The sequence below is a fragment of the Eurosta solidaginis genome, chromosome 1 (assembly GCF_040869045.1).
Source record: "Eurosta solidaginis isolate ZX-2024a chromosome 1, ASM4086904v1, whole genome shotgun sequence".
NCBI classification, from domain to species: Eukaryota; Metazoa; Arthropoda; class Insecta; order Diptera; family Tephritidae; genus Eurosta; species Eurosta solidaginis.
Genome location: NC_090319.1, coordinates 264,720,305 through 264,747,742, shown reverse-complemented (window position 1 = coordinate 264,747,742; position 27,438 = coordinate 264,720,305). Strand labels below are relative to the sequence as shown.

Genomic DNA, 27,438 nt, shown 5'->3' with positions numbered 1-27,438 from the left:
ACAATCGTTATTTTGTACATTTCTTACGCATTCTCATAAAGACTCAGGGCTGAGATCGAAGAGAATGGGAGTGTCTTGAAATAGTATGAAACTAAAGAAATATTTTTAAACTTATCATAATATAATTAGCTATCCCTTTTGGAGATATACTAGATACTCTTCATGAGTTATTACGAACCACCCACCTTTCATTACCAAGGCTAAATGGGCATCAACTAACCCTATCAAGTCAACTGGAAAACGGGCATCGAGGAACGGTTACGATAGGCCCGTATCGCTTTCTACGCCTACAAGCCAAAGTTATGGTCTGGGGCCAAAGGTAGTGCTATGGCTTTATGAGGCAGTGGTGCGGCCAGTACTGACATATGGCTCTATAAGGTGGTAAGAAGCTCCTCGTAATAACTAAAATCTCATCAGCCTACAAAAAGTTCAGCGCACTGCATGTTTTGTTGCCATCGGTGCCAGTCGCATCTGCCCCATGCAGGCTTTAGACCCCATTTTTAAACTGCTTCGGATAAACATGCATATACAATGCAAGTCGGCACAAACCGCAGTGAGACTCGTGGAATTTGGGTGCAAGCAGAGTACTCAGAAAGGGCACAGAAGTATCCTTAGTTTACTTCCGCCTGAAACTTTTATTTCCGAAAGATATTATTATGCCGGAAACCGCAGTTTAAGGACGCTGGTACTACTAGCATTCCAAGTAAGAACGATTGGAAGAGGGGCCGGTTCCAGCAAATAACGACATACTTATCTACACCGATGACTTGAAAATGAACTCAGATGTGGCGGCTGGAATCTGTTCACATTCCCTAGGGAGTTCTATGTCATTCAAACTGCCGCCATACTGCAATGCGTTTGCAGCAGAAGTTCTTGCGCTTTGGCAGGCATGGAAATCACTCGAGTTTCGGAATATTCTTGGCAAAGTATTTGAATTTCTGACAGCAAAGCAGCACTAATGGCACTAGCTGCACCACACACTAGCTCAAAGCTTGTAGGGTCATGCAAGCAACGTATAGCTCTGTTAACCGGCACCCTGGAAATATCCATTATTTGGGTTCCGGGATAAAGGGGAATCAAAGAAAATTAAATGGGTGATAAGCTGGCACGTAAGGGTAGCCAAGGGCAGCAGAAGTGGAAGAGTCCCACCGGCTGTGCAACCGGTCATTGAGTACACATGCGGTAAAGATGTATACTCCACATAATGACCACTTCAGAAGTTGTAAAGACGTAACTACAAAAGAGACTGAGACAACTATAGAGAAAAACTACGAAAATATCTTATACTAGGTTCAAACACACACCAAATTGGCAATTTATACTATTTGGTCAATTTATTACGCAATTTGTCATACAATAAATTGTAATAATAAATTGCCAATTTAAAAAAAATTGCGTAATAAATTGTTTCAAACTGCAAATGCAACATTGTAAAGTGTGTTTATTGAGTATACTTAAACGTCAGTTACGCATGGCTGAACTATATGGTTGGCTCATCTAATCAGCTGATTTTATGTCTTTCATTTCACTGGAGTACGGATTTCAAAAGAAGATGGCAAAATCAAAATGAAACCAAAACATTGAACACATTTTCTTACAACACACAAAAATTTCAAAGTTTTATGTTTTCATTCCATTTCATTCGCCTAATAATGTGCGTGTTCATTTTGACAGTCTGAACAAAGGTATGTTCTTGCTGTAGAGATGAGCCAACCAGCTATCAAATTACTATTGTGTAAGCTAAATCGAGTTGTATGAACAGCACTCAATTCAAATCGAAATTTCCTCAATTTATTTTTCTGTTTGAACATAGTATTATTAAAATTTGCATGTGGGGAATAAATTTTATTGTCCGGATACTATGAAAATAATATTTTTTTGAAAATTTATTTTTTTTAATCTAAAAATTCTATGTATAAAAATTATGGGTACACCACACTATTAATAAATATTTGCACCAACTCAAGCAAATTACCACTCGCAGTACCGTTTATAGCCAGCAAATGAGGTGAAGTCACAGTTAAGGCACATGCTAAGTGTCCGGCTACTAGTGCGTTTACCCTATAAAAACAATTTGGTATATGAATGTTCGTGGGATTGGCTGCGTAACACCATATTGCACAAAAGGTCGATGAAAAAGCAAGCAAGCGGCAGGAAGGCATCAGAAGGACGAACCTTAAGCTGAAACCTTGCTGTTATTGTGTGCGCGGCGCACCCACACAAATGGAGAGTAAACAATTTTCAGCGTATAAACAGAAAATGATTTATTAATAACAAATTTGTTACTAAAATATGGTGTTGGCCTAAAACTTAAATGTGACACATAACTTCCACTCCCCGCCTGTAATGCTGCATGACAGTAAATAAAATAAAATAAAGCGAACGTGGTGAACAGCTATTTTGGGTCATGAAATTAGTTTGCTAAAAATTTTGAAAAAATTAAAAAAAAATTTTGTAAATACATACATATGTTATTTATATACAACTTTGAAAAGGAATTTTACCTAAAAAAAAAAAACAAAAAAAGTCCAATAAAAACAAGTGGGTGGGGTTGACAGTTTCATTGCCCCCACCCATTCTTTTTGTTTTTTTTTTTTTGTTAATGCCTTCAAAACATTCGCCGTTCATCATTGTTGTTGTTCGCGCTGAGTCAAAAATAAAAATAACAAAATTATACATTTCGAAGGCGTTACCTTTTCTTGTCTACACAAATCCAACAACAGCAGCAATAACACCACATATAAAACATATAAAAGCTTAGCGCAAGAACGAAGAGTGCATGTTTTGTCAAAAGACGAATGCGTCGTGTACAAAAGCCATCCATACACATGCACACACATGCATAAGCGCAGTCAGATCCAGTCTACAACCGGCAGCAATTGTAAAGCAATGGCATCGGCAACGAAGGCAGGCATCAAAAGTAGTAGTAGCAGCAACAACACCAACACTAAAAGCATCAGCCCCAAGTTGCCTAGAAAGCGCCAGTACCAACGATTCGTAGTGCGATATAAGAAAAATCAAGCGTCCGATTTGCAGAAGAAAAATAAGAGGAGCTTATAAATCGGCAGCAGAGCAACTAAATTTCATTGTACATAAGTACGTATGTAATTAGGGTCGTTTGAAGAGAGCGCGAGGGGATAGGTGCCGGTGGATAAATAAAATTGTGAGCGAATGCGAGAGCAATTTCCTTACTTTGAGCGTTTTTTGACTGATAGCAAACCACAGCAATGACGACAAGGACAACCAAGAAAAAAATAACAAGAACAACACTAGCGTAAAATGGCATTGAAGGGAGCGAGATATGGCGTTGTTGTTGTTTCTTGCATACGACTAAGATGCAATTGCATTTAATGTACTTACCTCCATGTAGCATGTATCCCAGCAAACATTCGGATTCATAAAGGAATTAAAGAGGAGTCCTAAATCGGAGCATTTACGCTTATTATGAGCTCATTCAGAAGTCGGATATGAAAGCGATTCCCTTCTTGCGGTGGTAGTTCGATATGAGCCTAATTTCATTTATGATATGAACCTGAATATAATTATATACATATGTACATGTGACGCATATTGGTGTCATTAACGGCAAATCACGTTTTTTGAAAGCTTTTCGGAGCCATTTATGAATCTTACACGTATCATATACATATGTATATACATATTGTATTTTTTTTTTTCCAAATACATTATTTTGACATTCGGGAAAGGTTATTGCAATTATGAAAACATATACGAAGCTTTTTTTGGAGCAATGGTGTTTTTGAAAAAGCTCAAGGATCCATATGTACATATGTATGTATGTACTTATGTCATACTGATAAAAGAATTATCGGGTGGAAATCCATCAACTATACCTGGAGCACTTACGCTTCTGAGAAGTAATGATTTGACATGGCCAGCGCCAATAAAGTGTTAAGTGTAAGTGAGTAAAGAATAAATCCAAGTTAAAAAGCAAATCAGAGCGCGTATCATGTTTACGATGTTTGAAATGGTGGCTATCAGTACTACTTGCATCCTTAACTTATTACCATTTTTACGAATCTTTTGAGAGTTTCTTATTTATCGTTTGAGTGAAATTTGTTTTCCAATACGTGATCGTAAAACGATACGGGTCAAGGAAACGATCTAACACTGATTTATACATTCAATTTAACAAAATATGAATACTTGTTTCAAACTTACTTTGTTAAATATACATACATTCTAAGCTTATGGCTCATAATTTTCATGATATTGAAGTCATAAAAGACGCCTACATAATCATATTTCCAATGCTCATATTTATCATATATTGCCTATATCGGGCCCTCGATACCTTAACCGAGCACCGGGGATAGGTACTACATTAATTTGCATTACAAAATTATGCTTTTCTGTCCGATAAAATATTTTAATCAAATTTTTACTTCTGATAACAGACTGAACACACAAGTGGCGTTCACCTCTCACTGGTATATTATTATTTAGAAATCGAATGTGATATTGGATTAACTTACAAATTTGCTGGATGTAAAGTTTTGAGATAGATGTGTATGTTATAATATATGCACAGTTAATACATAGAAAGGTTGAGCGATGATACTAGCAGCTAATTTTTCAGCGAACCGCTGTATTGACGCTTATTCAGTCCGTTCTGCGCGCTGGTAGTCAAAAACAGACCAAAAAGCTCGCATTATCTACTTCTTCTTAAAGCGATAATAATACTTCCTGAGGATTTTGAAAATTTTAAGTTGCGCTGGCAACCCTTGAAAGGCAAGCGTCTCAAAGCCCGATGAATAGTCCGCATTACATGACCGGAGGTGGTATCACCCTAGAGCTTGCTTAGCTGACTCAGGGCCCAACTGTCCGGAAGCAGAAAGTACGCGTGAAAAGCGAAATCTCAAAGCCTGCATTAGCAGTCACATATGATTCGCATATCCTCGTTCGGACCAAGAGTTAAACGCGAGAGTTGTTAGAGAAAGTTTTTATGAAAAAGCAGTTCGATGGAAATACGACTAACATCAAGCAATGCCTACAGCTCTCTATTTAACGGTGGCAGGTCTTTGCGATTCATCCTGCTGCGTGGCTATCTGAGTTGATAAATATGTACCTATTAAATTCCCTTGTAGTTAAAGTGGCGCATAGCAACTCAATCACAGGAACCTTAATAGTGGCGCTTTAGCCTAGAAGATGCTACCCGAATAACGCAGCTATAATTTACGGTTGCAACCGAGCTCCTCGCAGAATATCGCCCACCTTAGTCCTACCAAACTTACCTCATTGATTTCTCAACCCAATTCTCCATTAATAGGAATTCAAGCCGATGAGGAAATCAAGAGCAGCTAGGAATTTTAGGCAGTGGCTTATATGCGCATAAAGAAAATTACACATTACAGAGGACGCAATATGGGCCTCTTAGAGCTTAGAGGCATAAACGCAACTTATTTCACACATAAGTATGTATCTTTATATACATATATGATCATTTCCACACAACTCAATTAACTCCATTCAACAGAAGTTTAAGCCGAACACCTTAATAAAAATTTGAAAAATTACATTTAGCTTCATTTAATTTTTTTATTTCAATCCATCAGATTTTCAGAGCCCTATTAATGGTCACAGAGTGGCCTTAACTCCGCTCAGTGGAGCTGACTAACGAAAATCGCATATAAAACTTGGAATTTAGCGAGAGCAATAACACAAACCGCACACAACACGATTGTGGGCTGGCTGGCAGGCTTGTGGTGAGTGAGTGAGTATTTGGAGCAGTGTTTGTTGTTATTGTTATTGCTGACAAGCTGGTAATGGCGTTGATGAAAATGATGAGTATAGCGTGCTTACACCTGAGCTTCACAAATACCCCCACACATGTATACAAGTGGTGTTGAATAAATGGTAGACAACAACAACATAATCGTTACATTGCACAGTCGATACGCTTGACTAACAATGCAACACCAACACTGCCAACATAAATATATACTCAATCCAGTTATACACACACACGTTCACATACACTCTTGAGGCAAAGTGAGTTAAGCCAAACCCGCCCACCGACTACGCTATGCAAAGCTTATGAAACAACAACCACATTAGCAATGAAATCGACAACAATATTGACTGAAAAGACTGAAAACCGAACTGATGCAAACTGCCACTCACTCAAGCGAAAATAACAAATTGGATTGGTTTTTGCTGATTTCCAAGGGAGGCGAATGTCATGCGGTAGAGTCGGCGTTGATTGTTGGTGGTGTATGTTTACCGGCGTATGCGGTGTAAAGGAGTATGTGATGATACGACAGGTAGGCTAACAGAGAGTGACTGAACTGAGTTGAATGATGAAAACACCAATGTTGAAAAGCGCTCTTCAAAGCTTTTGAGAGCGCATAAGCAAGAAAAAGTGTTTGAAAGCAGGGTGGTATAGATTTGTACTACATACATATTTCATCGTATAAGCCATCTCATTTCTGCGAAAGCCAAATAAATTAAAAATGTTAATGTTGAGAGGTGAATGTGAACTGTGGCTGCATGACGTGAGTTGTGCGCGGTCAGAAAAATTAGCAATACGAAGTTAAGTACATACTCAAATCATTGAAGTCACTCAAAACACTGAGTTGAAAGCAAGTTTGTATTGCAAACTAAATCGCTTGGCGTAGTCATTAAGAACAGCTGACGAACGCTTTTTCGAAATTTTGTATGGCATAGTGCAGAGCAACGCGTAATCAGAATTCAACTCAACTGCAACCATTAAAGTATCTTGACAAAGAAAAAACGCACTCGCGCACTCAAAAATTAAGCAACGAACTAAGTGGGCGTCAGAGATAATAAGACGTCATGATGAGCGCGTTGTTACTGTTTTTACTTTGCTATTATTACTCGAAAATTGGTATGAAATACGATAAGAATAAGAAAGATTGCTGATATTGTTGTTGGTGTCATGACAAATTAAGTACTGTTACCGCATTTCAGTATGTGTCACTTAGACGCGTACTAACAAATCAAATTAGTCGTTCCTAGTTTTCTAAGCGCGCGCGCTGAAACAGCTAAGCGCTGCTCACACATACATTACGCAATGAACATATCAAGCGAATTTATTTTGTCTACTTTCACTCCAGATAAATTCTGGTCAAAAATGAGAAATGTACTCGTAAATGAATTCGCCGTGCATGAAATGAGTGAGCACAAACAAAATTGATTTTCCAATTTGCGCGCGCTTTGTGCGCGCGCTCTCTTTTAAAAATATCGTATATGTGTTCAACGTAAATTTATTAGGCTTACGCTCCCTTTTTGCAAGTTGTTGTCCACAATCACTAAATTACTCAATCATACGCTGTGTTAAACGCTGTTATTTACCTTTCAATGTTGTGTTGATGTCTCCATATACTCAATTTCGTCTTGTTCTTCTTCTCCTAACAATAGTTATTCATATACATATATATGGCACCAACAATTACCACCACCGCCACCACAACAAAGCATGCTAACACGTTCTAACATATATTACGCTTAGCACATGCGCTCTCTTTCGCACAATTTTAATGGCACAATTGTTGCTCTACTCGTCAATGCGCCTGCTTGCACTTTAAACGCGCTATATGTTAACGGCGCTAGGGCTGTTCTTTCTTTCTTATATTAACGTGAAGTCATCCATCTCTAGCTATCCATCCATCTGTTTAGCTTGTTGGCTGTTCATATATATATGTTTGTGTTCATGACTCGTTTGTCGTATATTTAGCAGGCGGCTTAGGCAGAAAGCGGTAGCGTTTGTTTGAGTGTAGGTGCAACGCACCGCTGCTGCATGTAAACTGGCACTACACAACTTGCTTGCTGTATTTCAAATTGCTGAGTGCGAGCATGAGTACATGTATGAGTGTGTGTGTGTGGTTAGCTGCCTATCGGTGTGCCGACGCCAACGACGACGGCTATGATTTACCCCTACCAAGTGTAGTTGCCGTTGTGATTGACAAGCCCAGTGTGTGTTTGCCTTCGAAACGCGTTCGACGTGTGTTTTGTAGAGAGCGAAATATATTAAGCGTAATTTCCAATTTATTTTTTTGTGTTGCAAACAAATAAAAAATAAATCGCGCAACAACGTGTATAAAATATTTCATACAATAATTTTCATATAAATTATCTACTACAAAAAACGGTGTCGCGTAACGCGTTTTATAACTGTAAAAAAAAACATATTAATATTTTAAAATATTTTTGATTTTATAAAAACAAAAATTTATAAAAAAAATTTTTGTGTAGCGCGGCATATACAAGCAAGTTTTTTAAGTTTATGCTATGCGAATTTTAACTGTTTCACGCGCTCAAGCAGCAAATTTGTAATTTGTCTGCGCGCTATTGAAATTTGCCGTCGCTACTGGAGCGCGCTCAGCATGCATTAGCAGGACTTTTGCAAATTTACAGGATTTTGTTGCAGCGCAGTCAGGTAATAATAAATAGCAAGCAGTTAAGCAGCAGACAAACAGGCCAAAAACGTAATATAACCGTTTTGCCAGCCATGGCAGTACGTTAGACAGCGCGCGTAAATGCGTTCTGAGAAATGCGCGCGTACACAAACAAACAAAACTAGCGTGAGTGCATCAGCAGGTCATATTGAGGTAAGCGCTGAGTCAAAGTCAGTCAGTCAGTTACAGCCAATGCAGTCGTAGTACATAAATCATTTGTTACTTCAGCTGCAGTTACGCGCGCGTTTTAAAAGAGTAAACAAAAAAGCAAACAATAAAATCGTAATAAGAACTACAAAAATAAAAATCGTGAAATAAAAAAAAAAACAAAAACACAATCTAACGACATACACTTGTTGTGAAGCTTATAACAACATAAAATTTGACAACAAGAGCAAGAAAACAATATGCAACAATAAAAAATTATTAAATTTGCATTTTTCTTTTGCAGTATTTAATTTTGTTTGAAATTTTTACTTTTTACTAAACTACCAAACAATTTCTTTAAACTCAGTTATTACTGTATTATGATGAAAATATAATTGTGTAGAAAAAAAACCTGCGCCCACAGTACTTCTAAAACTTTGAAGCGGTTTCTGCGGTTTGTAAAACGCGTCGGTAGTTCAACGTGCGTAACGTAATGAAAAGTAACTTAAGAAGAACTGTGGTTCAAGAAGTGGACGCTATTTTAAATAAATTAAGTACTGTACGCATAAATTTTTTGCAGTAGTAAAGCAAATTAAGTTTTTCTTTTATAAAAAAAAAATAACACGAAAAAGGTAGTAGCAGCAGAAGCCTTCGAAAGTTGAAGGAATCTACAGCAAGAAACAATAGCGGTTAGTAACTAAACAAATGAAAAAATTGAACATTGTGGCAGAAAAAGAGTCGTTGAAGCTGTGATATCTGTAAGCATATGTTAGTGCTAACAACAACAAATACTATAACCACTATAAAACCAACAACAAACGCTCGGGAATTTTGCAAAAAATATAGTTGAAACAGCAAACACAGGCGTTTCAACACAAATTTTTACCTAAACGAAACAAAAGCAACATAACTTTGCCACAACAACATTGTATACGAGCAACAAAAACAACAAGAACAACGCGTGTTTCACGAAATAATAGGAGGCGGCATTCAAACAGCCAAGTAGTTAAGCTGGCGTAAAGAAATCAAGTCAAAGTCAGCAACAACAAGCAGACAGCTTGCTAAAAATGCATTTATGACAGCTGCAGTTCAAGGCTAAAAGCGAGAACGCTGAACAAATGCAGCGTAAAACAAGTGAAATGCACAAGCCGTTGTAAGAAAAAAAAAAGATTAAATAAATAATCACAACAAACCAAACAATTCCGAAGCAATCAAGTATACTAAAACGTAAAAATTATATACGAGCACTAAGCGCTAGGCAAACAAAAAATAAGAATATTAATATATTATTAAATACCTATAAACATAAAGGCATAGTACACAGAATACAAGCATTGTATACGATTTTAAAATTATAACTTGTTATTATAAAAAGACACTTTAAGCACAAACATTATTAGGAACAAACAAAGAAAATACAACAAAATATCGTTACAACAACAATCAATAAATGCTACAAAATAAACAAAGAACAAATACAAATTAAAAGGAGAAATAAATTATTTTAATAACACAAAAAAAAGAATAAAATTTTACGTTTTTCGTCGCGTTTTTTCCGTCGCGTGTGTCGCTAAAACAAAATAAATTAAAATAATAATAAATATATATAATACAAATAAAACAACTTTCCACCCAACAAAAATATAAGAAAAATTTAAAATATTCAAATTGCAAACAAATGTGCCTGTGTTGAGTAATAATCAGAAAGAAAAAAGCAAGAAATTAAGCAAACAAAACTAAATTGCAAAAAAATTGATATTTGCAAAAGCAAAAATCATGCACAGTTGCTGTAGAAAATGTATTAAATGCAACTTAAAAAGTTTATGAAAACTGCAGTGAAGTGTTCCTAAAAAAATTACTATACAAATTTTGAATTAAAAAAAAAAACATACAAATTAGAAAGAACCATAAACGAAAAAGGAGCGCGTAAAGTGGACTTGCTAGTCAGGCCCACACAAACAACAAAAATCCACAAGAAAACACCAATTTTTGTTGAAAAACTTACAACACATTAATTGTGGCACAGCGTGTGCTGCTTGCAAAAGTGGCACAGGTCGGGCTGGATATCGCTCCCAGAGCATTAATGGCTCAACCTAGGGTAAGTTTTAGATATAGTGGGTGTATGAACTATTTTTATTTGATTTAACGACAACGAGCAGTTGCTTTTGATTGAATTGCAGTTAGCGGCGGTAAAACGAGGGTCTTTTAAAAAATGTGTTTTTGTGAAATGTTTGTTAGGTAGTTATGTGCTTCTAGAAGTGTTGTTGTGAGAAAACAAAATAAAAGTATAGCAAAAGTTAAAAAAAACTGCAACTAAAAAGAATAAAAAAAGTTAAACAAGGCGTTATTTTTTAACGTGCGCGGATGTTTACGAAAGACTAAGTGCAAATTATTCTTGGGACAGAAATTTTTTTTTGTTTTTCTCGGACGTTATGACAGCGCACTGCCTTCAAATTGCACCACGAAAACAGGCTAATCGTGTTAACAATTTTTTTTGCCAAGCCTTTGAAAGGCAGCGGTTTGTTAAGCGTTGAGATCTTAAACTGCTCAGCTACAGTGAAAAGCTCATCAGCTGAGAAATAAATAAACATACGACGGCTGATTTGAATATCACCCTTTCTCCGCCGCCGTTTTAAAAACGCCCTATATGAGGATAAATTCAATGTATTTTGGCGTTCCTAAATACAAAGATAAGGTATTTTTGAAAAAAAATTCTCAAATAGGGCGTTTTCGAACAGTCAGCTGAGATAGGGTGATATTCAAATCAGCCGTCGATATAAAAAAAATATATATGTACGTATTATTCAATTATTATCAGCAGAAAGAACAGTTTTTCGTTGTAAAGGGCGAGTCTCCGAAAAATCAATGATTTTCGAGTGGTAGTTATTGGTTAGGTTTAAGTGGATGGTCAATAAAGACCTCGCATAGACTAAATGTGTCGACAGTGTTACCAGAAGACCAAACGGTGGATTCCCAACTAGGTACCAGGACTTATGTCATAAAATAACTCCGTCCTCTTGGTGAGTGTTGGAAGATTTATAAGCTTTAACCGATTACTAAATCGAGAAAGATTATAAAAAGAGTCCCGTTGCAGATTTCCCCTATCGCTTCATTGACTGTGGTATTAATATGTGAGTTGAAACTATGTTTGCAGTTCATTGTGATGCCCAAGTCGGCAAAAACATTTTCGCTGTCCAGAGTTCGGCATTAATTTTGTAAAATCTATGCCAAATATGTTCTAAACCCTATAACAATATCTTTCCTGAGAGCAAATTATACGAATTTGCTGGAACTCAGACTATTGTACCAAAAATTATTTAGTTTTTGTTAAGGAGCTTGTAGTCTAAACAAGTATAACTTCTCAGACAAACAAAAATTATGTTTAGAAAGTAGTTATTTGAAAATTGTCGAAGAAAGCGGGTAGACAGCACCAAAGATTGATGTGGAAGAGATCGGTTCGAAACTACCTGACGAAGTCACGTCAAATCACTTATTCAGATTTTTTAACAACTTAAAAGAAAAAAGAAATAAAGATATACTTATAGAGTAATCAAGTCCTATATGGAGTCGATAGATTCTTTGCGAAAGCGTGCCAACTTCCTCATGCAAATTTACTATAAACGTAAAAAAGTTGGGTTTAGTTTCGCCAGCTCCTTAGACTCAGCGTAAATCACGACTCGAGAAAATTGTTAGGGAATTACATTAGTAATCGAGTCGAAAATGATTGGAGAACTATTGAAAATTCAACTCACATTAGGAAATCATCAGAGAAAATACAATTCTATTGGGGAACTATAATTATTCTTTATTCTCTATTTGATAATAGGGTCCCATTTCGTTTTAAGGACTCCGTGTTTTTCGAGTCGTCCACTAACACTAGAAATTCGAGATAAAGGTTAGCCATATAATCTTTATCTAGCTTATGCTAGGGTATAATAAATTGAATATATATAAAAGCCCGTTATTCAACTTTTTTATTTTATGAATACAATAACCATTAAAGAACACTTTAAGCGCATAAATGTTGTTGCATAGTTCTTTTAGAGAGATATAGAGCTTTTTAGGAAGTTTTAAGAAAGACATGAATACAACGAGCACAGCTATTATTTTCATGTTTTATTTAAAAAATAATTTGTCATAAATTATTCATAATGGTTAGTGTCCCCTATGATCTAAATTTATATCCTGGTCCTGATGAGCATATGCTGTTCAATAAATTCAAATTCTGGAACGATTCTGTGAAATTTTTCCTTGTATACGTTATTTTGTTGTTTTTATTTCTACTATCATCTGCTTTATTATATGGGGGCTCCCGATATTCTATTCGAGATTTAGAAAGCCCTATTGACTTGTGTTCCTTGTTTCAAGTACTAATTTGCTAAATCAAGGCTGTGAATGATTTTACCAAGTGGAATATTATTGGTTGGTTGCTGTTGAGTTGTATCAACAAAATCAGTTATTTTAACAGAAAAATCAGTTATAATTAGATTGATTAGGAATCAGTTACTTTTACAACATATTGTTAATTTGAGACCAACAGCTTTCCTTCTATTGAAATGACTAATCAAGTTTGCAGTCTCGACAAGAAACTCCATTGAATTAACCCCAATGCTATCAATTTTACTGAATAACTGTTGATTCAAGGCCAACAAACCTGATTTGTTGAATTTACTAGCCAAATTTTGTTCGGTGTAAATAACTTATTACGCATATTCGCATGAAATAGTAGGAGCAACATTTTTATTTAATAATAGAAAAAAATTGATTAATAAACTTGATTAAAAAATCAATTCATTGACAAATATTTACACATACCATGTTAAGTGATTGAGTGAGTGTACTAAATGACTTCATATTTGTGCAGACAATATATGTATGTAGACACCCTTCTACTTATAGGTAGATACATTTTTTTAGTAAATAAAATCGATTTATTAATTTAAAGTTATCATAAATAACATTCAAAGAAAATTAACAGCGTTTTTTTTTTGCTTGACTATAATTGTGTTTTTATGCAAATGAAATCTAAAACACTGATTTAGTCAAATTGAATTTAAAACCAAGCAATGAAGCCCTTAAACATGGCGAAACGATACAAGGTGGCAGCATGGTGACATACGTACCTACAAACTTAAATAAAAATTTCATGTACTTTGTTTTTGTACATTCGATGAGCAAATGCCAAAATCGTACTGCACCGGAAGTTGATGTATCAAATCAAATAAAAAAGTTTATAATCAGCTTTCCCATGCTGCCACCTTGTATCGTTCCGCCATGCCATTAAATAACAAAAAAAAAAAAAAAAAATTTGTGTAAAAAGCGTTTAGAAAAAAGTGGGAAAATTCGCACATACAGTACAGAACTATAATAGTTGTAGGTGCAATACCAGTTCTGCTGCCTGCTTTGTTATTAACGGTTATTATCAATTACTTAAGTGACTTAATTTTGTTTGATTTGCTAGTGCTCGAGATATGTCAGGACTTAAAGTAACATACAGACAATTTTTTTTTGAATTTCCACTTTGAGTTTTTATGTGAAATGCCCTACAAATTTGAATCTTAATATACAAAGATGTCTCGATGCGCCTCATATGCACTATATGTGTAGATAGGGTTTCTTTAGAAGTGAATCCTGCAAAAAAGTGTAATGTGGATTTTAAGCGCGGTATCCACATCATAAGAAAACGCACCAGAAAATTTTCGTATATATTTCTTATGTGAAAAATACACTCAGAAAAAACTTGAATGAAATGGCACTTAAGAAATTTTTTCCTCTTCGCATGGCCAAACTTTTTTCAAAATGAGGAAAAATTCCTCAATTTGAAGAATTTTTCTTCATTTTGAAGAAATTTGGCCATGCGAATGAGGAAAAAATTTCTTAAGTGCCATTTCATTCCCATTTTTCTTCAATCGGGAGAAATTTTTTTCTGAGTGTATTAGCAGCCAAGAAATTTTGACATTTCTCTCATCTCGCACTTCCCCATACACTTAACAAGAGAAGAAGAACATTTGTGCTCAAATAGAATTGGAAATTCCATTCAAAAGTGTTATTCTTGGTATTTATTCTCACAGGGTCAGGTTAGGTTAGGTTGAACTGTCCGGTACATGAGGACCTCACATAGACTGAATGAGTACGTAGTGTTACCAGAAGTTTGTTTTAACGACCAAACTGAAACTCCGTCCTCTTGGCAAATACTAGAAGCTTCCTAGGACTTAATCCACTTGTTGCTCCTAGATCTGAGAACTTTATCACTCCTAATAGCTGGAGTATTAGCCTGGCAACCGCATCTGCTATCACAGGGTACTGCTCAAGAAAAAATGTGACGGACATATATTCCTTGACGAAACTAGGGCTCTACTGGGCACGTTTGCTAAAAAATCTTTAGAAAGAGATAACAGAAAGCGTAAGAGTTTGAGGTGAATACTTTTTCACAAGCAAAATTTTTCTTGGGTGTTTTTTTATATGGAATTTTTCATTTCTTGCTTTACGTGAACATAGTACCTACTATTTATTTATTAAACTGAATTTATTTATTTATTTCTTTTTTTGAAAACTTTTTTTCTCATAAGTTTGTCATTAAAATTTTTCGTTAGCGTGATATATCAATTTCTTTACACAGATTGTTAATGAAATAATTAGTCAAGTTGTCTACATTAAGGCACTTATTGAATTCAATCTTCCATACAAAATACCAATTCTTAATTATCTCATTATTGTTTTATCGAATGGAATAAAAAATCTTGGTGGCTTTGCTTTATGCTTCAGTTTTTATTGCCAATGTTTTTAATTGTTAGTTTTTAATGTCAATAATCAACAAAATCTTTTTTTTTGCAGCAAATGAATAATATGGCATTTTTAAAATTAAGGCCCTTATTTGGTTAGATGTAACATCTATGAATAGCCGCGCATTTTATTTTGATTTTGACTTTAAAGATGAAGTAATAAATGACTGCTACCTATTTTAAAATTTTTTTGTAAAAAGCGAAATATTGTTTTGGAGATGATGGCGGATGTTCGTTATTGAAGCAAGTGGTCCTGTGTGAAAACGAAAAGTTAATTATCTCATTAAAAAAATTGTGATTCCATTATTTTTTTGTATGTGACTTTTGTAATATGAAAAAACAAAATATATAAAATTAAAATTTTCCGCCGGCTTTTAATGGTTTTAAATAAAGTGGTATTTTTAGCATAACTCAGTCTAAAAGTTTCGGTAAATTGTTCCAACAATTTGCGTTCAAAAATTCTAAATCATTCATCGGTTTAAGCAATTTGTGAAAAGTTTTTGTACTAAATTGGAAAGCTCTCAATTTATTGCGGTTTTTTTACTTTTTATTTTATTCGGTTTCAATTTAAAACTTATTTGTACACAAAGTTTAAAATTTAAAAAAAGTTTTAAAACAAAACCAAAAGATATTTCAAAAATCTAAAAATATAAACTTGCATTCTGGTCTGGTTTTAGAGTAAAACCCAAGAGTTTAAATTTGGTGCTGAGAATTTTAAAATTAAAAGTTTCATTTGCGAAAAGAGCTGCAAGTCATAGATTTTTTTTGTTATACATATGGAGTGTTGTTATCCACGGCACGTTGGTTCGAAATCAAGTCACCGCCCACTAGGTGTTTCTTTTATAATTATAAGTGTAGATTTATCTGGTTTAAAATTGAAACTGAGTTCTGTGCACGCATTTTTACAAAGACCAGTATAATCTGCATTTGAAACCAAACTTGGTTTGCTAATATATGTTGTGCAAACAAGTTTCAGATTTAAGCAAGAAATGAAAAAGTCCATACAAAAAAAGAAGAGAAGCTCGGCCCAAATCTCTTTGGAGGCTATCGCGCCTTTCATTTTTTTTTTTTTTTTGACTTAAATGCATTTTCAATTCGAATATGTTAATTTTAGCAAATTTTCATCATATGCATTGCTGAATCTGACTTTCATGCCTTGCAGGGCAGCGAAGCGTCTTCACAGAGAATGGGAGATAAAGGAAATGTAAAAATTATTTGGTAGCTACTATTTTTCACACAAGAAATATATACGAAATTTGAGCGTATTCTTATGAAGTGGATACCGCGCTTAAAATCTCACTTGGTTGGTGATGGTGATAACGTACCTAAAGGAACAGTTTACAATTTTGGGCTTTAAAAACTTGTCGTAAAATCTACATTTTAAAACATAAACTTCTAAAATGCAGACCTAATTTAGAAAACCTCTTTAGCTTTTGATTATTCGATTGAAAATTCCAAAAAATAACGTCAAAAATGTGCAAATTATTTGCATATAAGAACTATAACATTATTTTACAAATGGGAAAACAAAAGAATCTATAATAAATTAGCGATAATGTGCAAAATGGCGGCATACTAATATTACGTGGTGTGTATGTATGTATGTACACTAGGCATTATCGTCGACATGTCACGAGTAGCAAGTCAAATGTTTAAACAAATTCTTATAAGTATGTCCGCTAGTAAAGAACGCGATTTAAAAATTTTCCAATATTATTTCACAAATATAAACTAATAATTTTTTTTACCAAAATTCAGCACATGAGCGGCAACTAATTTAAATATTTTGCTAATTTGAATCTTGGTGAAGCTACTAAACTTCTTTTGTTTATTTACTTAAATTTCTTCTTCACAATTTTTTTCATAAATAAATTTTCTTAAAAAAAGAGGCTCTGTTCTTAAAGAATTACTTTTCTTTGGTGGCCATATTAACGATTTGCTGCTAAAGCCGTAAAATAGTTTATAGTTTAGTTATTAGTGTGACATGCTATTTGCGCAAATCATTCGCGTCTTTTTCTTATCAATCATAAATAAATATTATATATGCATATATACTTCCAGTCTATCGGTTCAATGGAGGCAACAATAGGCTCGTTAATTTAGTGTGGTAACAAAATAATTTGAATTAAAGCATATTTTTATTAGACCTGATTACATACACGACGGCATCTGCAAAGCGATATATGTCAAATTATTTTTACGCTTGTTCTTATGAGCGTCCATATGTTCGGCTCGACAGAGCAGCACGACAATCAATCACGAATACTACAATTATATTTTTGGCAAGCGACAGAGAGTGGCGCTCTTTTTATTTAAAAAACCAAAATTCCAATAAGAATTTTTTGAAATTGTTCGCTACTGTTCACCATAATTTATATTTGTGGCTGCCGCGTTTAAAGTAATCAAGAAACCGTTGCTTGGCTACGGTTTTCGTCAAGCTTTGCCTTATTGTGGTTGTGGTGCGTAGCCGCCGTGTTTAATGTAGTCAAGCCGTAGGGCGTACGCAGCTTCATCTTCTCATAACAACGATGTTTTCATTAGCAACTTTGAATGTTGCTCAAATTTTGATTTTTAAATAAAGCAAATATTTATTTTGATAATTAACAAGCTACCAAAAACTTTCTGTAATATATTTCTTTACAGGAGTCCGTATAGAAATATGAAATTATAAAGTACAAAGGTCGTTGGAAAAAATCAGTCAAAAAACTAATATTTTGAAAAGAAAATTTTGGAGCTATACGTTTAAAGTCGAGTATTAGCTGTCACCCGACATTAAAGCTTTTCCGAATTCCGAAACTTAATTTTAAGAAATTTTCACAAGTCTCAGGCCAAAATACTTGGCATTCTGTTTGTTGTTGCTGTTATTATAACCGCGAAAGCACTTCCTGAGAAAGTGTTGTGGATGTGGACAGTCTTTTGCCGAATATGAATCCGGTACGCTCTTTCCAGCACCTTATTGTGCTGGCCCAACTGCTTTGAGATAGATTATTTTTGTCTACTCGAACCGTCGTTCTATGTAATTTAGTGGCCTCTTACGATATGTATGCCTATCGGGGGAATATGCTAAACACATTCACCCACTATTATAATGCATTCTTATAAACTTGATTTGCTACTGAGGCCACTGCATGAATCGGAAAAATTTGTTTGTTATCAACCGCGAGACAAGGACAGCTCAAACTATTTGAAGTAGACTACTCTTCCCCATAAAGAGCGGTATCCAAATTATAAGAAAACACTGAAGAAAAATTTCGTATGTATTTCATGGGTGAAAAATAGTAGCAGCCAAGTAAATTTGACATTTCCTTCATTTCCCTGTCCTCTATGCAGCATGTTCGCTTCTCTTCAAGACACGAAAGTCAGATCCAGCAATGCTTTAGAAGAACATTTGTTAAAATTAGAAAGCACTTAAGTTAGAAAGAATATACTAAACAAGAGATAAAGAACACTTATGATTAAATAGAAATCAAAATTCCATTTCAAAAAGTCATACATACAGCTACTGTTATCCTTGATATCTAACTAAGGGTGTTCTTACAGTGTCGTTTCTCAAGATAAATTGAGTCGCGCATATATTTTTTAACGAAATCAGGGCTCCCCTGTGAAAGTTTGCTAAACAATCTTTAGAAAAAAGTAGCAGAATGCGAATGAGTCCTCTCATGAAATGAACACTACATGAAAAACGAAATTTTCCTTGAGTTTTTTTTATGGAATTTTTTATTTCTTGCAATGTGTATACCGCGCTTAATAATAGATACATATATGCAGGGGCGGATTAAAAATTTACGAGGCCCGGGACTAAAATGAATATGGGGGGAGCAAAATATGTTCCTTTTTTTTAAATAAATAAAAACTGTTATAATTATTTTTATAATTTATTCTCGCAAATATGTTTTATTTGGTACTTATATATTAAAAACTATAAATTATTATACAATTAAAAATATTTTTTCTTGATTTTGCTCTGGCAAAGTTTCGTATCAAATCATCAAAATCAATCGATCAAAGTAAATCAACTTCAATGCTTAACCTCATCAATGCGGACAACCGTTCATCTAACATAGTTGATCGATATATATTTTTTATTCTTTTTAAACCCGAGAATGACCTTTCAGATGCGCAGTTTGCTACTGGAATCGTAACCAAAATCCCGTAAGCGATGTAGATATTCGGGAATACTTCGATCATGTTCACATTTACAATCCAATTAAGAACTTGCAAAGGACACAGAGTTTGTTCTGTTTCAATATATAATTTTTCTGTTCTATTATTACAATGAGTATATGTCATGATATACATACTATAGTCCGAACTCTGAACGTGCTTGCTTATATTATCTTATTCTTAACGAGTGTGTGTATTCTTTTCCATATTACTATTGTATATAAATTTTGAGGTGCAAAATTAAATTATGTGTACGCAAATACGTAATATGATATTATTATTCGAGCTCGCGGGGCCCTCCCGATGCTGGGGCCCGGGGCTATAGCCCTTGCTTGCCCCTATTTTAATCCGCCCCTGCATATATGTAATTAGTTTATGGTTATAGAAACTTTGAAAAAAAGTATTGCACCCACTATAATGGAATTCGCCATATGTAAAAGTTTTGTATTTGCAAAAACATTACATCAAATATAAAAAATAATAATAATTGCACAATAATGTAATGGTTAACCCAAAAATTTAAGTCGCATTTCCGTATTGTACAATAAAGCGCACATTACAATAAGTACTTTTATTGGCATTAATTTTACGGCTATTGACATAATATGTACATATGTACCTAATGGTGCTTTGTGCACAATGGTTTGGTGTTTGCTTTTGGTGTGGAAAAAGTTTATTGATGTGCCGCAAATATAAACCAAAGAATTGTTGGAAATGACATTTATGAATAAATCTATATATGTAGGTGCATTTTTATATATACTTCATATGTAGATTACTGTATGTTCCATTAGGCACATTAACATTAATGTAAAGAAATTTTTTTTATACATGTAGTATAAATTAACGTTTGTGGTTTAATTTTCGATTTTACACTCATGAAAATTATGTGGCTTGCCTCTTTTTAGTGCATCCATACGCATTTTGCATACCACAAGGCCAAAATAGCAAAAGCAGAACCGAAGTTGCTGAAGTTGCCAACTTGATGCTATTTTTTTGGTTTAATAATTTTTGAATGTTTAAATGAAAAAAAAAAAAACGTTATGGAATTATGATCTTGATAACCTTATTCAAAGTTTTATCCCATGATGTAATTACAAGGCGACTGACGTTGGCAGCTTCTCTTTCTAATCCGCCATCTTGAACTCCCACTCTCAAACTCAATTTGCCTCTTTGCGAAACTGCTTTTTCATTCAGGGGAAAAATTGTAGTAAAACCCATACAAATCAATTTTTCTGGAAAAGTATGCAACAGCATCACTTTTTTTTCTCCAATTCTATTTTGTGTTGACTTTTCTATAGCTCAAACTAGTGACAATTCTCAAAAAAATCATTATTTTTTCAACAAAAACATTTAAATTTGCCATTTTTTTAGTTCTATGAGCAAACCGATCGAATATATTCAATAACCCGTGGTCATTTATTTCTTAATCGTTGCTTGTTCGCGGCATTAAATCATCGAAAATATTGTCCAGAATGTAGACGACCATGCACACACAACCGAGTGTACCCCACGGAGAACGTTCAGAGTTAGATAAGAAATTATGATTCCGATGCGGCTGATATGTATACCAATATGCCGATGTGGACACCACTTTTCGAGTTAGAATTAAATGGATCTAGAAATGTACCAATGGCCCAACCTGAACCATCTGATGCTATACAAACTGGAACAGATTCAGATGGTAATCCAACGTATGTAGCACGTGTCTATTTTCAAGATATATTTCCTGCCGCCTATGCACCGGCAAAAGGTGTCGCACATGCTTCACATAGCAGTAGTGTTTTAGTCAAAACGTCGAGTTACTAAATAATTTCAAACATAAATGGGTGGCCGATTTAAATGGACATGTACCGGAAGGAGCTGTGGTTGGTGGTAATAACCATTAGGAATTAGGTGAAACATACGTTTCACGTGCTACATATAAAGACAAAATGTTACTAGGCAAAGTACATCCTTCGCATAGAGTAATGTGTATGCCAAACAATGCCACTGAGGTGAAGACATCTGAATATGAAGTACATATTAGTACCAGAAACTATCACAGCAGAAAATAACGACGAAGCTAATGACGAAGCTTAGTCGTACGTAATGTGGGTAGTTGTTTACTTTAGGGTACAACTGCTAAAACTCGTCCAAAAAATATTTATTTCTGTGAAAAGATATTTCCAAAAAAACCGAAAAATGGCCCGGAACGCTCCGAAACCGGGGGTGGAATCCGTAGTATTTTTGCGCGGAACACCTTTCTGTATTAGCGGCCTTCGGCCGCGCTTATAAAAAATTACCCTGGGCCCAACACCGGTTTGGAGACAAAACTATATCCGCGCAAAACACTTTTACCCACAGTTTTCCTTGTGGGAACAACAAAATCATCAAAATTACAACAACCACATGAAAATTTTCGATTTTGTTTGCAAATATCTCCGAAAAGAAATACAATTTCTTATTTCCGCTTTCGGATTCGTGGTCCTGGGATAAAGACGAGTTTTAGCAGTTGTAGCTAAAAGTAAACAATTACCGTAAATTGAATGCAAAATTATAGTGGTGAGAGGAAAGGAAAATAATCAGTTTTAGTATATGACAAACTAATGACTTCGTATGGATCTTTTACTGTGTCGTTGTAAAATGTTATCCTAACAAAATCATATACCGAAATGTAATCACTTAATGTGTATTTGTGTATCTGTTTTTATTATTATTGTAAATATTATTTCAAAGGACAACTTTAATATATAAATCGAAAATTTTTAAATAAAATAGTTGAAAAATTAAAAGTCACTGAACTTCTTAGACTATTTTGTAGATAACACACAAACTCCTATTAAACCAGTCGATCTCACTTTAGAGCAGGGCTGGGCAGCTTCGGCAGAGAACTACTTTCAATCTAACTTTACTGTTTTGGCCATAGGCGTTAGAATTTTACTGTTCCTTTCAGTAAAAGGGCCAAAGTGACAATATTAAACTCTATTTAACTCAACGTCGCACTGAACAACCTGGCGACAGAGTTTAAACTCTAATAACCAGGGGCGGAAACTGTTATTCGTTTTATAATATAATTCCTCTAGCCATGAAAAGCTCTCAGTGAAAACTCATCTGCCTTGCAGATGCCGTTCGGAGTCGGCATAAAACATGTAGGTCCCGTCCGGCCAATTTGTAGGGAAAAATCAAGAGGAGCACGACGCAAATTGGAAGAGAAGCTCGGCCTTAGATCTCTTCGGAGGTTATCGCGCCTTACATTTTTTTTTTTTTTTTTTTAATATAATTCCTTGCAAAACTATTAATTTTGGACTTTTAATATAGGTATTTGGATCAAGATAAAAATTATTTTCGGATTTTTATTACCTGAGTCCGATAGAACTAGTTAAACTCGGACTTTTGAAAATAAAAGTCCGGAAATAAAAGTTAAATGCGGACTTTTATTTTTTTAGGCCAAAATAAAAATCCGGCATGATAACAAAGAAACGGCTTAACCGAAATAAAAAAAAAATTAATTCCGATAAGCCGTTTCGTTGTTGTCAAGCCGTACTTTTATTTTAACCTTAGAAAATAAAAGGCCGGATTTAACTTTTATTTCCGGACTTTTATTTTTAAAAGTCCGAGTTTAACTAGTTCTATCGGACTCAGAAAATTAAAATACAAATTTTACTTTTATATGTGGACTTTTATGGCAAAAGTTCGAAAAATAAAAAGGATGATTGTTTCGACATGATATTGCTATAGGGATACCTGACAACTCAAACATTTTCACCTAGGACAATTTTTTGACCCGGGCTTTTTCGACTCCGAAAAAAAAAAAGTAATTAATTTCCGTCCCTGTTAATAACAAGAGATATTTTTCGAATTTTTCTGTAAATCAACGTGGCATACCAAATCCAGCATTTTCCATATTTTTTTTTTACAAAGGAGTTCAATGAAAAAAAAATTGAAAGCGCTAGTTATTGTTGTGCAGTGTGAATGAGATGACTCCTTCACAGTTGAACATAGTCTTAAATTTAAAATTCAAAATTGTCGTGCAAGTTACTTATGTCGATTTTGAAAATAAATAGGAAGATGGAAAACCGCTCGAACATATCCCATTTTATATTTCAAACCTTGTTACGGATATGAAGCATTTAACTATCAGTCTCCTTCAAACTCATCGTGAGCATATTTTACTAGAAATATAGGAGTATTAAATATATAAATAGTACACTATCCATAAACAGAATTTTACCCAAATCGGTTGAAGCGATTCAGAGTAGGACTGAATATATAAATATACAAAAAGAAACAATTTTAAGTTTTAAGATTAATGTAAGTTATATTTTAATCTAAAAACTAAAAAACAATAAAGTTTCGTTACCATCAAGGATTTAATGCTTTTATTCAAAAAAGTATCAAATTTAATTCTATTTTAGAAAACGGCCTCTCCTGTTCTTCTCCTTTCTCTCATAATTCGAATTATGTGGAAGTTTCAGAATGAGCTGTCACTACATATAACACCTGGCATTATTTATTACATCATGGTTTTATCCGTGATTCAAAAACAATAGGTTTTGGATGTAGTATTTTTCAAAAATGTGACACTCCGCACACTTGGTTGGTTTTTATAAGGAAAGTAGAAAGGGAAAATTTTAAAACAAACTTAAAAATTCGATAAAAGGGTTATGAAAAGAGTACTAAGGAATACTATATTAAAATAAGAACGAGAATTTCAATTAATAAATTTCCTTCAAAGTGTAGCGTCTACTCCTAAAGCAACAAGGAGCATAAAACATTAGCCAAAAGATCTTTGACAACACTGACACTTATAGCTGCCTATTTAACAGATTCCTTCCCGAACTTGACGTGGTCCTTCGACATTTTCAGACAACCCGTCACAAACCGTCTCTAATGGAGAGGTGTGTAGTGTACGGCACTGGGCAGGCAGGTAAACAGATACCTCCACACATCACCGGACAACAGCAATCCAGACTGATTTCAAATACTTAGAGGTAGTGCTTTATGCTCTCTTAGGCATTTAGAAAGCCTTTGACAAGGGCGCCCATGCGTGGTAAAACTTAGTACTACAAAAAGCTGTTCACGGGTGGCGTCCCGTCACCCCTCCTGCTTATGTGTGATTTATAGAACATTGAGGTTGTCAGAGGAAAAATCATAATATGCACACTCTTTTTTCTGTGGTTTTTTTCGAGATGTACAAGTTTTGTTCAAATTAAAATTATTTGTTCTGGAGATCGTCGTGCTTCTCTAGCAGAATATGCCAATTCCTTGACTGCGAATATTTTTTGAAAATATTAGCTGACAGTGGTGCGCTCAAGCAGAAAGGCGCACTAAGATGGCATTCAGTAAATCGCAAACCGATGTTGGACACGGTTTTCTTTTTGAAGCACAGACGAAGCCGTTAAGCCAAAACGTTTTGCGCAGAAAAACTGTACATCCTTTAGCAGATGTTGGAGCAGTCCAAGATTTGTGTTACTTTTATGTAAACAAATGCGGATGTATTAAAATATGTTGTTTTGGAGGCCTTGTTCTTGGAACCTTGCAATCCGAATACTCCTAAGTCATACGAGAAAAATTAATGGCACAATGTGTAAGTTATCTGGGAGTCACATTTGATTCCAAGTTACTGTAATTAAACCATGTGTATGTTGTCGGTATGATATATATACATATATTTTTAACTTGGTTGAAAACCCAAGGGCTACCCATCTTTTATGCTAAAAATAATTTGTGACTTCACACTTCATATTTTTGTAACAGGGTTCACGGAATGTCATTTTCTATCCACATATAATACTAAAGTAATTTTTTTTATATTTGTATTGTAGTTAGTTTACTTAAAAAATTACGACTGTTTATCTGTAAAACAGGCTTTTTGGAAATCTTCTCATTGGAAACTGCAGATTCATTTAAATAAGTTTCGACGTAATATTGATCTCGTATCGGGAATGAAAATTTGACACAAGGGCCAAATTTTGTATTTTATCCAAATCGTGCTGCTTAAATATATATTTATTATAGGAAGTAAATACGTGTATATATGTAGATAACGTTACGATAATACTCAAATTTCAAATCAAATTTATTTCGTGGATTTTAGACTTGTTCCCGGTATAATATTTTCAAGCATATTTTTTAGAATGAGCTAAAGAAATTAAAAATATTTAACTAAAATTCTTAAATGTGTCGCTGAATTTATGTTAATCAGAAAGCAAGATGCAATTTAAAATGTTCGGGGTCGTTAGTCAGAAAAAAAGTTCCAACTTGAATTGTCCATCTCCTTGATATTGCACAATAAGCGAAATATCACATTTGCACATCACAAATTCCAAACAAGACGAATTTCCTCATACAAATCGCATTTCTGAAATGACTCATATAATTGCATTTGGATCGCAAACGCAATCGACACGGTTTTGACATTTTCATGCTAGAAGCAACCCGGTAAGAGCACAATGGTTAAACAACGTATCATATTCTTAGTACTGTACCAGAGTATAAGTAGCAGTTTCCACTTGTTTTTTAGAACCAAGCTGACAATTCTACCAGAAAATTCTTTCTATTTTTGATACTCTTCGTCGTTTATCAATTACGTCAGTGCATTTTCGTGCTATATATATTGGTATCCTCGCAGTCAAGTCTTGCAGGGAAGGTTAATACTTAACGAATATGGCCAATGTAAACGTTGTCAAATCAATCTTTTGGAAGCACGCATTTGAGGCCAGTGAATAAGTAATATAATAATTAAATAATCTTACATAATATTTATATAAAAAAATGTGCTTTTCCACTAACATTTAGGTGCTTTTTGAAACTCAGCAATTGGTAGCTTTGAACAAAACGATATGCGCGTTATTTGTGACAACCCTAGCGGCGGTAATAATGGCAGCTGCAATACACCACGTACATACTTGTTGTTCCTGCTTAATACTATTGTTGCTGTTGTTATTGATGCTGCCATTTTTGTGCAAATTTGCCATTTTGCGTCGTGTGAAAGTAACTGTGCATCAGTGCGAGGCAGCGGTTTAGCCTATAAGAGCGCGTTCATACGCAGCCTCACACCAACAGAGAGTCACACGAAATTTTATTGCATTTTTAGCGACAATTCGATTAAATGTTTGTGAGTTTTGGTGTCACGCCAAGCATTCAAAGTTGTTCAATATTATGAGGATATTCGTTGCGGTTTTATTATTTACATACATTTATGTATATGTACCGACCTATGTACATATTTGCGTTAAAATTTTTTACCTTTAATATTTTTGTTGTTGTTTTCCCTGTTATTATTTTTGACGCATTTTTCCAATGCGCTTTTTTTCTGCTGCATTCCTTTTAGTTTAATTTTGGTATGCATAATATTTATTGTTGTTATTATTGCGCTATTCTCTGCGGCATAAAAGCAAAATTGGCAATGGAAAATAAAAATCTGTTGAAGTAAACAAAAATATAGTAAATGCAACTACAAATATTGCGCGCTATTCAGGCAGTCAAGTTTGACGCTCATTGGATTATGAAAAAAAATCTTATTACAATTCAGTATTTTTGTTATTGTAGGCGAGAAACAATTTTAATATTTAATTTGATTATTTTATATAGTAAATATAATCGTGTGTGTGTATTGTTAAAAGCTTTTATGTACATCGAATGTTGCAAACCGCAGTTTTTCCACAAGCTTTTATTACATTGCAATGCATTGCAAAGATAGAGGGGATTGTGCGTACATTTTTTTTTTTCAAAATGTTAAAATTTTTTTTTAACATTTTACTGTTATTTTAAATTGTAGGTTAACCGCACAATGTGTTTGTTTGCACATTGTAAGCACAGTAAATTTGCATACATGAAAATATTATAGACGAAGCAGTAACTACACAGCGAAATCAATGAAATAGGTCTACTAAATTTGAAGAGAAAATTCATATAAAAATATA

The 27,438-nt window shown here is 34.4% G+C and overlaps 1 protein-coding gene and 1 pseudogene across 2 annotated transcripts in view; both read left to right on the top strand.

Moving 5' to 3' along the window:
- Positions 1-7,802: 7,802 nt before the first annotated feature.
- hth (homothorax) overlaps positions 7,803-27,438 on the top strand; it is a 712,335-nt gene continuing 692,699 nt past the window's right edge. For both annotated transcript variants that reach the window (XM_067760647.1, XM_067760646.1), the window contains exon 1: positions 7,803-10,683. In XM_067760647.1, coding sequence (XP_067616748.1) covers positions 10,669-10,683 — 15 coding nt within the window. In that variant the 5' untranslated portion in view covers positions 7,803-10,668. The remainder of the gene's footprint in view (positions 10,684-27,438) is intronic.
- LOC137250043 (uncharacterized) lies at positions 18,293-21,613 on the top strand (annotated as a pseudogene).